The 13,488-nt window shown below is 38.3% G+C and overlaps 1 protein-coding gene across 7 annotated transcripts in view; it reads right to left on the bottom strand.

Moving 5' to 3' along the window:
• ABL2 (ABL proto-oncogene 2, non-receptor tyrosine kinase) overlaps positions 1-13,488 on the bottom strand; it is a 115,724-nt gene that overhangs the window by 22,608 nt on the left and 79,628 nt on the right. For 3 of the 7 annotated variants that reach the window (XM_038542368.1, XM_038542372.1, XM_038542371.1), the window contains exons 2-4: positions 7,167-7,229; positions 5,815-5,985; positions 431-726 (exon numbers count right to left, since the gene is read on the bottom strand). In XM_038542368.1, the coding sequence (XP_038398296.1) occupies positions 431-726; positions 5,815-5,985; positions 7,167-7,229 (530 nt within the window). Of the gene's footprint in view, positions 1-430; positions 727-5,814; positions 5,986-7,166; positions 7,230-12,440; positions 12,798-13,488 lie in introns of those variants that run through there. The other 4 variants (XM_038542370.1, XM_038542374.1, XM_038542369.1 and 1 more) reach the window with 3 other exon arrangements.

The raw sequence follows: 13,488 nt of genomic DNA, 5'->3' as shown, positions 1-13,488 counted from the left end.
TTAATCTACTTATATTAACATACATGAATGATCAATCCCAGTCTCAGAAGCCAAAATTCTTACTCTGTGAACTTTCTGGTAGAGATTATAATTTTCATAGAGCCAAGGCTTAATTTATCAATTCTGTACAACATATTGGATGTACCTGCATATATCTATGTGCTGATGATGACTAGAACAGCTACCTTAATCAGAAGTTTCCTTCATTCACCTTCAAATCTATCATTAAACTATTAATGTAATACTGTTTTTAATTTCCATTACCATATTTTTGAAAAGAGCAATCTTTCACATGCCAAACAGCCCAAACTTTACATCAGTGATTATTTCGTTTCATGTCTGACATAAAAACAATATTCTTTAGTCATTCTGAGTATTTTTTCTAAAGAACAGCCAGTCCACACCTAGAGGAGGTGCTGGCCAGTCTTACCTTGCCATCTGTGGTGGTATTGATCCTGTAGTGATACACGCGCCCCTCATACCTGAGCGAGATCGACAGCTGCCCAGGGCTGCTCTCACTTTCTCGCACCAGGAAACTGCCATTGATTAGGCTGCTGAGCAGATACTCTGCTGCACTGCGCGACACAGGTCCATGGTACCAGGAATGTTTTTCCAAGCTGTTCACCGGGGTGATGTAGTTGCTTGGCACCCAACCTTGTCCATTCTTGGAGCGAACTTCACTCCATTCACCATTCTGGTTGTAACCAAGGACTCGTAACTTTTCACCTAGCCATAAAGTCATCAGAAAAGAGATATTAAGGGCTTTATCTCAAACGGCAGCCTACTGTCAAACTCAGACCTCAGTGAAAAATAATCAGTAACTTTCATGCCAACGTTTAAAAAAAAAAGAAAAGAAAATAAACTTGGCTGCTCATCCTATCCTGATTGATTTCTTTAGCTTGTAGCTTAAACAAAAGCAGCATAGTCAGAAATAACCTTCTGGCATTTACTAACAGTTTTTACACCAGCTAAAAAAATGTCATTAGGAAACTCCACATGTGGCGTAGTACAATGGCATACAAAGAAAGAAAGGTTATGGACCCATAACAACAGAGAACACACTGATAGTTGCCTGAGGGGAGAGGGTTGCCAGAGGGCAACCGGCAAACGGGTGAAGGGGACTGAGAATCCCTTTAGAGAATGAATAAATCATCAGGATAAAATATACAGCATAGGAAACAGTCAATGGTACTGTAATATACTGCAATACAGCATTGCATGGTGACAGACGGTAGCCACACTTGTGGTAAGCACAGCATAACATATAGAGTAAATCACTGTATTATATACCTGAAAGTAATGTAATATCGTATGTCAACTATACTTCGATTAAAAAAAAAAAAAAAAGACAGAAAGGTTATTCTGGAAAAGGAGAGAGTCCTATCCCTCAAAAAATTTTTCTTTTTTTCTCATAACTGTTTGTCAAGGAATGTATCTTATTTATGGTTCAATGCTAGTAACAATCAAGGATTAGGGATAGTGAAATAAGAAGTTACTTCTAAATTTCAGTTAGCACCATGGCAACAAAATCATCTACGTAAAAAACAAACAAAAAAAAAAGAAAAGAAAAGAAAAGAAAATAGAAGCACGACCACAGGGCTTTCAGCAATGTTTTCAGTAGGAAAACTGCTTGGGGGGCAGGCAGTTAGAACTCCCAAAGCACATTCCAGGACTCAAGTTTTAACAGTTATAATTTCCCAACTTCCCTCCCATTCCCCATGAATATGAGTCAGTCCTATTCATTCCTCTAAAATTAGTGTGTGGGAAGGGAAGCTGACACTGAAGCTGGAACCCAAGACAAGTTACTCAGAACGTCTTTGCTTGTTATCAACGTCAATGTCCTTGACTTCTCTATTAAAGTTATGAATGTCAACTTTAAACTCCTAATAGACATTTTGCCCCTAAAGCTGCAGCTCAGACAAAACAGGAAAGATGAAAGACATATCATTAGTAATAACTAATAATCTAAAGAAATATTATAAGGCCTTAGGCTCTGATCTCTGAGAGATGCAAGCCTTCCTTCAGAGTTCACACCTACTTCCCCGTGTCTGCAGAAGAAAAGCAAACCCATTACAAGCACATGGTCCACTAGTTATCAGGCAAAGGCCACTGAGGAAAAGCTCAAAATCATCATTCTGGCAGTCATCGAACTTTTCCAGCAGTCCACAGAAATGTTTACCATAGGATAACTTTATCAGCTCCCACTGTCTCACTACCGACACCTGGATGTGAGACGTTCAATGACAAAAACATAGGAGTATTTACTTATAAAACATACATATGTACAGCTGGATAGATAGGAATATGTGTGGTATGGTTGTGGAAATACACCAGTGTGCAGATAAATACACTTCCCTGAAGGGGGAAAAAAACCAAAACTCAGTGCTACCAGAAAAGCTAAATAAAACTTGTTCCTCTAGAGCTTTCTCTACTGTACCACAAGAACTAGAAAAAGTAAAGATCAAGTATATCACTATTGCTTCCTTATAAATAACTGGTAATGGCAGGTCAAAAACCCTAGGTTTTTGTTTTCCTCTTTTTTTGGAAGTTAGGAGGAGAATTTTCTATTCTGGAAATTTTGAGTCCCATGGGAATTGACTAGTGGAGATGTATACATTGGCCCTACTGACACAGAAATGCTGGGAGAACTCTGTTTTTTAATTCAAGAAAAAAGCAATCTTCAAAGAAGGAACTAAAATAAGTATCCTTATTTTTCAAATATATTTTCTTATCCTTTAAAATAAAATAGCGTTAGTATGACAACATTTTATATCAAAGAAAAAAAAGGGTAGAAAAATCTGGCATTTCGTGGGTTTTAAGACAAACCTCTGTTCGCCAGGAGAGAACAAGAATCCTAGCCCTTGAGCTGCACACTAACAGTTGCCATAACTGGTAACTGAGGCATCAACAGACTTTCTTTATCGATGTTTCCTTGGTAACTGAGTTATCCTGGAAAATAGTGACATGAAAAGTGTATCTAGGAAAGAATGTTCTGAGTCACTGCTTCACAAAGTTCTCCACTGAAGTATCAGTAAAGGTAAAAGAATGTGTTGTAGCCCAAAGAGACTACTGCACAGTATAAAATTCTTTGAAGTCTTTTATTTTATCCTAGAACTTTGTAAAATTTTCCCTTGATGCATCTCACACACACACACACACACACACACACACACACACACACACACACTATCACACTATCATCACTATCCCTCCCCCAAAAACTTACCCAAAGCCTTCAAGTAACTTGACATTAGGAAATCACACACATTACTTTTTCTGTACCTTTGAAACTTCCGGGCACAGGTACATGTATGTGCCTCACACCTACTCTGGGACACATCTACACCCCAGTTTGAGTTAAGAGTTTCTACTTTTGATTAATGTGGCTGGTTTTAAAAAAACAGATGCATATAAAAATTTTATTAAAGGATAACATTCGCTGAAGGGAGGCCTGTCTTAATTTGGTGTATTCACTCCCATTTAATACCTCATTCTGAACCTTACAAATAAAAGGTATGTGTTTGACAAATTATTTAAATTATGATTTCATTTGGGCAGCTCCAGTGGCTCAGCGGTTTAGCACTGCCTTTGGCCCAGGGCCTGATTCTGGAGACCCGAGATCGAGTCCCACGTCGGGCTCCCTGCATGGAGCCTGCTTCTCCCTCTGCCTGTGTTTCTGCCTCCCTCTCTCTCTCTGTGTCTCTCATTAATAAATAAATTTTTTAAAAAATTATGATTTCATTTAAGTTAAATTATAATTATCCTGATGAGGCGCCTGTAGCTCAGTCAGTTAAGCGTCTGCCTTTGGCTCAGGTCATGATCGCAGAGTCCTGGGATCAAGACCCAAGAGTCCGAGCTCCCTGCTCAGGAGGGAGTCTGTTTCTCCCCTTGCCCCTCCCCGTCCCTTCATGCTCTGTCTCTCTCACATATATTTAAACAAAATCTTTTAAAAAAATTATCCTGAAATAGGGACTCCTGGGTGGCTCAACAGTTGGGCATCCGCCTTCAGCTCAGGGTGTGATCCCGGGATCCAGGACTGGGGTCCACATCGGGCTCCCTTCGGGGGGCCAGCTTCTCCCCCTGCCACAGGCCTGTGTCTGTCTCTGTCTCTCTCTGTGTCTCTCATGAATAAATAAATCTTTAAATAAAAAATTATCCTGAAATATATTTTTTCCCAGTAGGAGGCTTTCATAGTTTCAAAAGAACAAACTTACTCAGATTAGCAATCCAATTCAAGGACATAATGAGAATGTCCCATGCTTCTTTCTTTCATTCATTCTTTTTAAAGTAATCTCTACAACCCAATGTGCGGCTCAAACTCATGACCCCAAGAGGCACAGACCTCTTTCTCATACAAGTTCCACATTTTCTATCTTTGTTCAAGAAACTAATAATGGAGGGGATCCCTGGGTGGCGCAGCGGTTTGGCGCCTGCCTTTGGCCCAGGGCGCGATCCTGGAGACCCGGGATCGAATCCCACGTCGGGCTCCCGGTGCATGGAGCCTGCTTCTCCCTCTGCCTGTGTCTCTGCCTCTCTCTCTCTCTCTCTGTGTGACTATCATAAATAAATAAAAATTAAAAAAAAAAAAAAAAAAGAAACTAATAATGGATTATTTTACTTGGTCATGTTCTTAAAGCTTCCTTTTAAAATAATAAAGTAATAGAAAATAAGAAAAATAATAAATATAATAAACTACTACCCTCTTGAGAGCATTACTACTAGAAATCCTTCCTATTACTCCATTCACTAAGCCATATAAACACAAATGAGAGATTTGTCTTGGCCAGTGCTACTCAAAGCAGGTCCACAACAAGACATGACACTTGTGCTGGAATATGTAATCACTGGAATACTTTCTTCTTGTTGAAGGTCTTGCTAAAAAAGAAGGAGAGGAGAGGAGAGGAGAGGGGAGGGGGAGAAGAAAAGAAAGAAAAGAAAAGAAAAGAAAAGAAAAGCAAATAACATAAAGAAAAAGCAAGAAGAAATCACTAAATAACAACAAACAAAAAGAACATCAAAATACATGACCGCAAGGTACTTCAGTCCTTCCTCCTTCCTTCCTCCCTCCCACTCCCTCCATCCCTCCATCCCTCCTCCCTCCCTCCCCTCCCCTCACTCCACTCCCCCACTCCCCTCCCTCCCTGTCCCTTCCCTCCCCTCCCCTTCCCTCCCCCCCCCCTCCCCCGCCCCACCCCTCCCCCCCTCACCCCCACCACACCCCCCCCCCCCCCCCGCCCGATCCGCTGACCTATGTGTTCTATCGTGATGTATTTGTTGTTTCCCTACTGTGACCAGTTCTTTATCTTAACAATGAGAACTGGTAACGAACTATTCTCAGACAGGAAGTCAGCCACAGACAACACTTTGAGTAGCACCAGGCACTGGCAACATGACTCATCTCAGCCACAGCTCAATTAGAAGAGATGTACATAGTAAATCTTACCATCACATAAGATGAATGCTGGCATATTACATGTAGAACTGAATTCTGAGAATGAGAAAATTATATATATATATACATATATAGACAATATACATATACATACAATTATGTGTATTTGTATGTGTTGTGTGTGTGGTGTGGCTGACCAGTATATATATATTTTATATATATATATATATATATATATAATACACACACACCATGTGGCATTTTTTCTAAAGTACTTTATCTCCTCTTACCGTTAATAAGCCGTATAAAGAAGACTAACATTATCCCATACATAGGTATTTTTAAAAAACAAAAACAAAAACAAAATAAAACAAAAATAATGAACCCTGAAGTATCTGGGCCAAAATCACCTAAAATCTCACCTTTAGTGATGCTGAGTGTGTTATCACCACTTGCTACAAAATCATAAAGTGCAACAAAGAGATTAGGGTCACTCTCAGTGGCTCCAAGTAAGTTCTCCTTGGAGCTCCACCTGATGGCTTCGTTCAGCGCCTGGGGTTCAACATCACAACCATAGGGGCGGTGCAAGGCTTCTGAAAGACAAAAAGAGAAAGGAATTCACAGTAAGTTCAGCAGATAAAAATTCATTTGAATTCAGTACATACATAGTATTGTAGCTGCTGGCTTGCATATATTGATGGCTCCAGGGTGGAAAAGAACTATATAATATGGAGTCATGAAGAATAAGCAAGTAACTCTGTCTCCTAAGCATGAGACAAATCTATTTGTTGAAAATGTGACAAGACAAAGAAAAGATCACAAAATGAGCATTTACTTGTGATTTATATGCATTCACCAAAATAAGAAATAAATAGAAACAGCAGTTTCCTCAAAATGGAGAAAAAAAAATGTCAAAAGAAATAGCAATTCATTTTATAAAACATATAGGCTATTTTGTGGTGGTGGTGGTGGTTTTTATAAGTCCTCCCACACTACCCTTCCTCCCTCTCTCCACATAAAACAAACTGTGGAAAAGATAACAGACTTTAAGAAATATGTACATATTGCATAAATTTAGATCCTCTATTTACATATAGAAAAATTATATAAATAGTGCTTCCAGAAAAAAACAAAAATACAAAAATAATATGTTAACATAAAAATGTTTTGGTTTAATACAAATATTCTTGGCACTCCAAAATACCTTTGTATTATGTCTATAACAGCTTCCCATTGTTAATTGTTTTAAAAGTTTTTACCTTATTTTCTTTTCCTAGGTGGTACATTTTTCTAAGTATCTTAATTGAGAGCTCATTGAAGGCTCTAGAAAATATCACCAACAATAGCCATTTGAGTGACTACCACGTGTAATGATTGAAGCCTTGTAAAAGACCTGGTTTTTTCCTCAGGCTTTATGGGTTCCTAAATTTAGTCACATTACACAAACAGGTCATCCCTATAAAGATCACCTGCTTCTCATAGCCCAGGTCACTTGCACAAAAAATACACTATGCCTTCAGTAATGATTTTCTCAATAACAGGAACTTTATAGCGGCTATCTGCCACCATCCAACTACTTATTGTGATATAACAACACTTTTCTAATCGTGTCTCTCTCTCCTTCTCCCTCTACTCATTTTTTAACTTAAAATTGACTTTATTATATTTGAAGGAGAAAACCCCTTGAATCTGTGGTTTTATTTCTTTTCAAACCCACGCCCTCCTCTCCATCTCTACTGCCAATGCCTCAGATCAGATCCCCACCATCTCTCACCTGGACTACTGCCTCCAGTCTTGTCTCCCTCAAAGCCATCCTCCACACAGCTGGCAAAGTGATCTATTTAAAACAAAAATTTGACCATGTCACTCTTCTTAAGATCCTTCAACAGTTCACCACCAAGCTAAAATCTCTTTAATGGCCTTTAAGGTCTTTATGATCTCTTCTCCAGCATTACCTTTCGCACTCTACATCTCAAATTCTAAACTTTAACACATACCATGACACTTCCTGCTTTTTTGTGTCTTTGTTCAGGTGACCTGGCTACCTGCAATGTGATCTCATCCCACCCTTCTTTTGACGGGCTCACTTCTACTCATTTTATAACACTCAGTTCCAATGTAACCTCATCTGGGAAACCTCACCTGCTCCCTGCTCCCTGTGTTCTCCAAAGCATTACACTTGCTGCATTTGTACCCTCTATCTTCATCTTTACAATATCCTCAATTGATGTTTATTTCCCAAGCCTTACAATGTACTCCTTGGCATAAGAACTGTATCTTTTTCCTAGCAAGAATACATAATATGTATTCAATACATGCTGACTGAATGACCAAATTATACAAAAATATAAGTAATGGGAAATAATGAGATGTATTTTAATCTTAAAACATCATTAACCGGGGATCCCTGGGTGGCTCAGCAGTTTGGGACCTGCCTTTGGCCGGGGACGTGATCCTGGGGACCCGGGATCAAGTCCCACATCGGGCTCCCTGCATGGAGCCTGCTTCTCCCTCTGTCTATCTATGTCTCTGCCTCTCTCTGTGTGTCTCTCATGAATAAATAAAATCATCAATCAATCAATCAATCAATCAAACAGCATTAACCAGTGTTTTAAAAATGGCTTCATGACGGTCTACAGAAATTTCTGTAGTAGGTTAGATGTGTAATTTTCCTAATAGTTTTAGAGTTTACTTCATCACATTTCTTGCTCCTCTTAAAAGGAATTTATTTTTACAATTTCAGAATTAAATTTTGTTCACATTAATAATACTATGACATGTCTGAAGGTATGCCCAGATGTCCTAAAAAGTTAAGGTGAATTAGATATATTGCTCCTTGTTTAAACACAGTTAACCAATTAGGATTACCAAATAAACAAAATACCATATTATGTGAAACATCCTTCAAACAAGTCAATGTACTATGTTTTTCTTTATTCTAATGAGAAAGTATCCACTCTAGCAGAATTTCCATGGAGCTACAAAATTCCAATCCTTTATTAAAATGAAAAGAACTGCCAAAGAGTATAGAGAATATTTGTAATATTTATTAGGTTCTATACTGAGTATCACATGATCCTCTAATAAGTGTTTCTTTCCAGTGATCATGTTAACATTATGACATTTTGTGATTATTACTCTGTTTAATGATTATCAAACAGTTCAAGTACATTTTCTTCCTTTGGGATAGACGTCCCCCTTGTTTGAAGGGTAACAAGAACTTTTCTACTATGGTGACCAAGTTAGTTCTTGCCTCAGCAGCACATATAGTAAAACTGTAGTGTCAGTGACCGAGTTAGAAATAATAATTAAGCAGACATTGAAGGCAACTCTTAAATCCTAGCAGGCCAAAACCAGCAAATGCCAGACAATTATACCTTACTTTGTGAAACCCAATATAGAACACTTAAGGTTTACAAAACCAATAATTTTAGTGAACATCTACCATATGTCATCCAGACCTTCAGAATATAAAGATCATAAATCATTAATAACACTACTTGAACTTACTACAAGAAACCACTCTCCGTTCTTTCCCCCAATCTCCTTCACCGACAGAATTCCCCAACTCAGTTAATGGCAATTCCCTCTTTTTAGCTGCTCAGGCCAAAAACCTTGAAGTTTGAATACAAACTTCTAGCTATTAAATGAATAAATTCTGGGTATCTAACACAGCACATAACATAGCACAGTGATTATATTACTACTGTATTATATACTTGAAAGTTATTATATTACTCTTGAGAGCAAATATTAAGTGTTCTCACCACAAAAAAAGAAATAATTATGTGATGTGATGCAGGCGTTTACTAATGCTGTGGTGGTAATCATCATGCAATATGTAAGTATCAAATCAACCACACTGTACATCTTAAACTTACACAATGCTTTATGTCAATTATACCAATAAAGCTGGCCGGGATGGAGCAGGGGAAGGGGGCAGATGAAAAACCTCAGAATCACTCAGGACTCCTTTTTTTTTGCTTTCACATGCCACAATTAATCCATAAGGAAATCCTATTGGCACTACCTTCAAAAATATACCCAGAATCTAATCCATTTCTAACCCCCTCCACCACCACCACCCAATTATCACCCTCATCTCTGTACTGAGTTTCACCACGCTCCTGATTTCCATACTTCTATCCTTCCTTATTCTCTATTCTCAACACACCAGCCAGTTTTTATTTTTTTATTTTTTATTTAAGATTGTATTTATTCATGAGAGGCACACAGAGAGAAAGAGGCAGAGGGAGAAGCAGGCTCCATGCAGGGAGCCCGATGTGGGACTTGATCCTGGGTCTCCAAGATCCCGCTCCGGGCTGAAGGCGGCGCTAAACTGTTGGGCCACCGGGGCTGCCCACCAGCCAGTTTTTAAAGCATAAGTCAGATTGTGTTACTCTTCTGCTCCAAACTCTTTGGTGACTCCCTACCTTAGAGTAAAAGGGCAAAAGTCTTACAAAAGCCTGCAAGGCTCTTCACAACTTGTCTTGCCTTTACTTGTCTGTGCTCTTCCCCTAGATTACCTCATTCTGGACACTGGCCTCCCTGCTACTACTTGATTGAACAAGGCAGGTATACTTCTGTCTAAGACATTTACGTGATACTTCACTCAAATGTGAACCCGCTTGGTACAGCATTCTCTGACTATCCTATTTTAAAATACAGCTATTCCTGACAACACTCCCACATCCCCCCATGTCTCCTTCCCTATTTCTCTCCATAGCTCTTATCACAAACAATATAATTTACTTATTATTACATTCATGTATTATTATCTCATTCCCTCCAACTAAAATATCAATTTTATAAGGACAAGGATTTTTGTCTGCTTTATTCACTGATAAATTCCAAGCACCCAGAACAGTGCATATATATGAGAATCTCTCAAAAAACATTTGTTAAATAAATGAATTGTGTACTGTTACACTCACATGCTGTACCCGCTATAAGACGACAGAATAAAAAACAAAACTCTAGATCAGAAAAGGTTTCAGAGAAAGCACTTAAATTTTGATGAGCAGGAATTGTGCACTGATGACAGAGTGACAGGCTGTCAACGTGCAAGGACATGTCTACAATATGCGATTCATCTGTACTGGAGACAAGCTCCATCAAGTTCAGAGGAGGTTTGCTAAAAGCAAGTTCAGCTTCTTAAAAACCACATTATTTGAAAAAAGGCGAAAAGCACAATTTGATGTAAACTTTATTTTTTCTAAACATTTTATTTATTTATCTGACAGAAAAATAGAGCCAGAGAACACAAGCAGGGGAAATGGCAGAAGGAGAGGGAGAAGTACACACCCCAACACCAACAGGGAGCCTGATGTGGGATTCAATCTCAAGACCCTGGAATCATGACCTGAACCAAAGGCAGACGCTCAACCACTGAGCCACCCAGGCACCCCTTGGTAAACTTTAAAAGATGTATATAGGCCAAATAATACTGTACATTTCTCACATATACAAAATAACAAATACAGGATAAAAGTAATTTTCGAGGCCAAAGTACTAAAAGAACCATGACTTGGAAAATAATATTTTCATTCCCCACTCCCCTTCTTCCCATCTCTGCTTCTATGATCTTTTCGGTCACGTCAAAGATCTTATTTCCTTCCTTTCTTTTTTCCCACTCGTGCTTTTGTTCTCATAGAACTAAGGGTCAATTTCCTGCACAATCTGTCTGCACAGGATATCCACTTAAACACCATCCTATCCGCTAGTACCAAACAAAAGGGAAAATGTTTCAAAGACAAAAAACATCCTAACATTTTCCTGAGGCCAAGTATGAACATGTACTGAATCATAAAGAGTTAAAGAACTAAATGCAAGAAAACAAGCTAAGGAATAAAAGCAAAAAGGGGAGGGGGCTATCGGAAGAGCAAGTAAATGTCACAGTGTTACCCAGTAGGTCTACTTTATGCCACTTTCCTCATCGGCCTAAAACAGACACATCTGGATGATTCAGATGTACTTTGCTCAAATGCAAGTGTGAAGGCTGGGAATGGCTTTTTTTTTTTTTTTTTTAACAATGTGAGGTGACTACTATGTATTGGGTACTTTAGTGGGTTAATCTTTCATTAATCGCTATTATTGAGGTAGATCATGGGCTTCAGATAAAACAACAGAAGACTCAATTTTCACTTATGCGATACAGAACCCAGGTAGCAAAAATACGACTATTAAGTAATTTTATTACTTTTTTCCAATAGACTTGCAGAAGACAATAAAAATAAGGCAAAACAAAGCAGTTTGTACAAAGTAAGTTACCAGGATTAAACATGTTAAAAATCCAGAATAAGACTCAAATTCAGAGATAATTCCTAAATTTAATTTTTAATTTTATTAAAAACCATTGTCACCAACTAGTTGTTCAAAAACTTTTATCAGTTTAATTAGAAACTTGTCAGGTAAGGAACTGGAGAAATAAATATAAAAAATTTTCAGTTAAGGCATTTATTTCCAAGCATTCTAAAAACCTTATCTTGCCAGAATTCTACTTTATCTGATTGCACATTCTCTAAGAAGCTACTACTTTTTAATACCTCTTTTAAGAACTATGTAAGGTGGTTGGATAAATCATTCAACAGTTCTCAATATAGCTTAACTCTTCATATCAAGCCATATACATCTTAATATCACAAAATATTACATATTATTCATTTATTCTTTCTTTCAGTAAGTACTTACTGAGATCCTACTATGAAATACCAGAAAAGGGGGATCCCTGGGTGGTGCAGCGGTTTAGCACCTGCCTTTGGCCCAGGATGCGATCCTGGAGACCAGGGATCAAGTCCCACATCGGGCTCCCTGCATGGAGCCTGCTTCTCCCTCTGCCTGTATCTCTGCCTCTCTCTCTCTCTCCCTATCATGAATAAATAAAATCTTAAAAAAAAAAATGAAATACCAGAAAAAAAAGCACATAAAACATCACTGGCCAACAATGAAGACAGTAACAGTAGCTGAGAAAATTTTTTTTGAAATCTCCACTCACACTTGATTACTGTGATTCTCTCTCCTTCCCCAACCTATCACTTTTGAACCATACCTGTCAAGTTGGGTACAGCAGTTTCTGAGGCTTCATTACTACACAGGCAGCAAAGTGACGATGTGTCCTGATCCCTGCCATAACTATTGGGTGGAAGCAGGACTGTTCCAAGGACCATTCCTCTGCCTTGAAGCACAAAAGTTAAACTGTTCTATGTAGAGGAAGTCTTAGAATTCCACTCCCTGACAAGCAATACCACATGCATGTGGCATTTACTCATGTACTCAGTGGCCAGAGGAAACCAATAGGAGGTTAAGAATTTACAAGTCCCAAAGTGGGTGGAGAGTAACCTACAGTTAAATGTCTAGTAATCAGCAAAGACTGAGTCAGAACGGTTCTTCAGAAGAACCTTTGGGAACGTTTTCAAAAAACAAGTAAAATAAAAACCAACACACATAAGAGTAACAAATAATAAAAATATGTAGGGATCAATATATATACATGGGATTTTGTTCCTAAATGGATGATGAAGTAAGACTGTAGAGAAAAATTCCCTTGGAGAAAACCTGTTTACAATAAAATACCAAATATGCTTTTAAAAGAGGAAACGCCCTATGGAGACTCATCTTTTGCATCACTTAAATTAGCTCAAGTAACCACAAATCCAAAGTCAAAGAAATAGTTACAATCTGATTCATGAGCACAGAAGCCAGGCAATAACTGCCTTCCACTAACATTTTGGCTCTACAGCTTAATATGGTTTAAAATATGGCATGACCGTGACAACATGGATAGACCTAGAGGGTATTATACTAAGTGAAATAAGTCAGACTGAGAAAGACAAATACCACATGATTTCACTTAAATGTGGGATCTAAAAAACAAAACAAACAAAAAGCAGAAACAGACCCATAAATACAGAGAACTGATGGTTGTCAGAGGAGAGAGGGGTAGGGAGATGGGCAAAATGGGTGAAGAGGAGTGGGCAACACAGGTTTCCAGTTGTGGAATAAATAAGTCACAGGGATGAAAAGGTACAGTATAGAGAATACAATCAATGGGATTACAATAGCACTGTGTAGTGACAGATAATAACTACACTTGTGGG

This window comes from Canis lupus, chromosome 7 (assembly GCF_011100685.1).
Source record: "Canis lupus familiaris isolate Mischka breed German Shepherd chromosome 7, alternate assembly UU_Cfam_GSD_1.0, whole genome shotgun sequence".
In the NCBI taxonomy this organism is placed as follows: Eukaryota; Metazoa; Chordata; class Mammalia; order Carnivora; family Canidae; genus Canis; species Canis lupus.
This window is presented reverse-complemented; position numbering and strand designations above follow the sequence as displayed.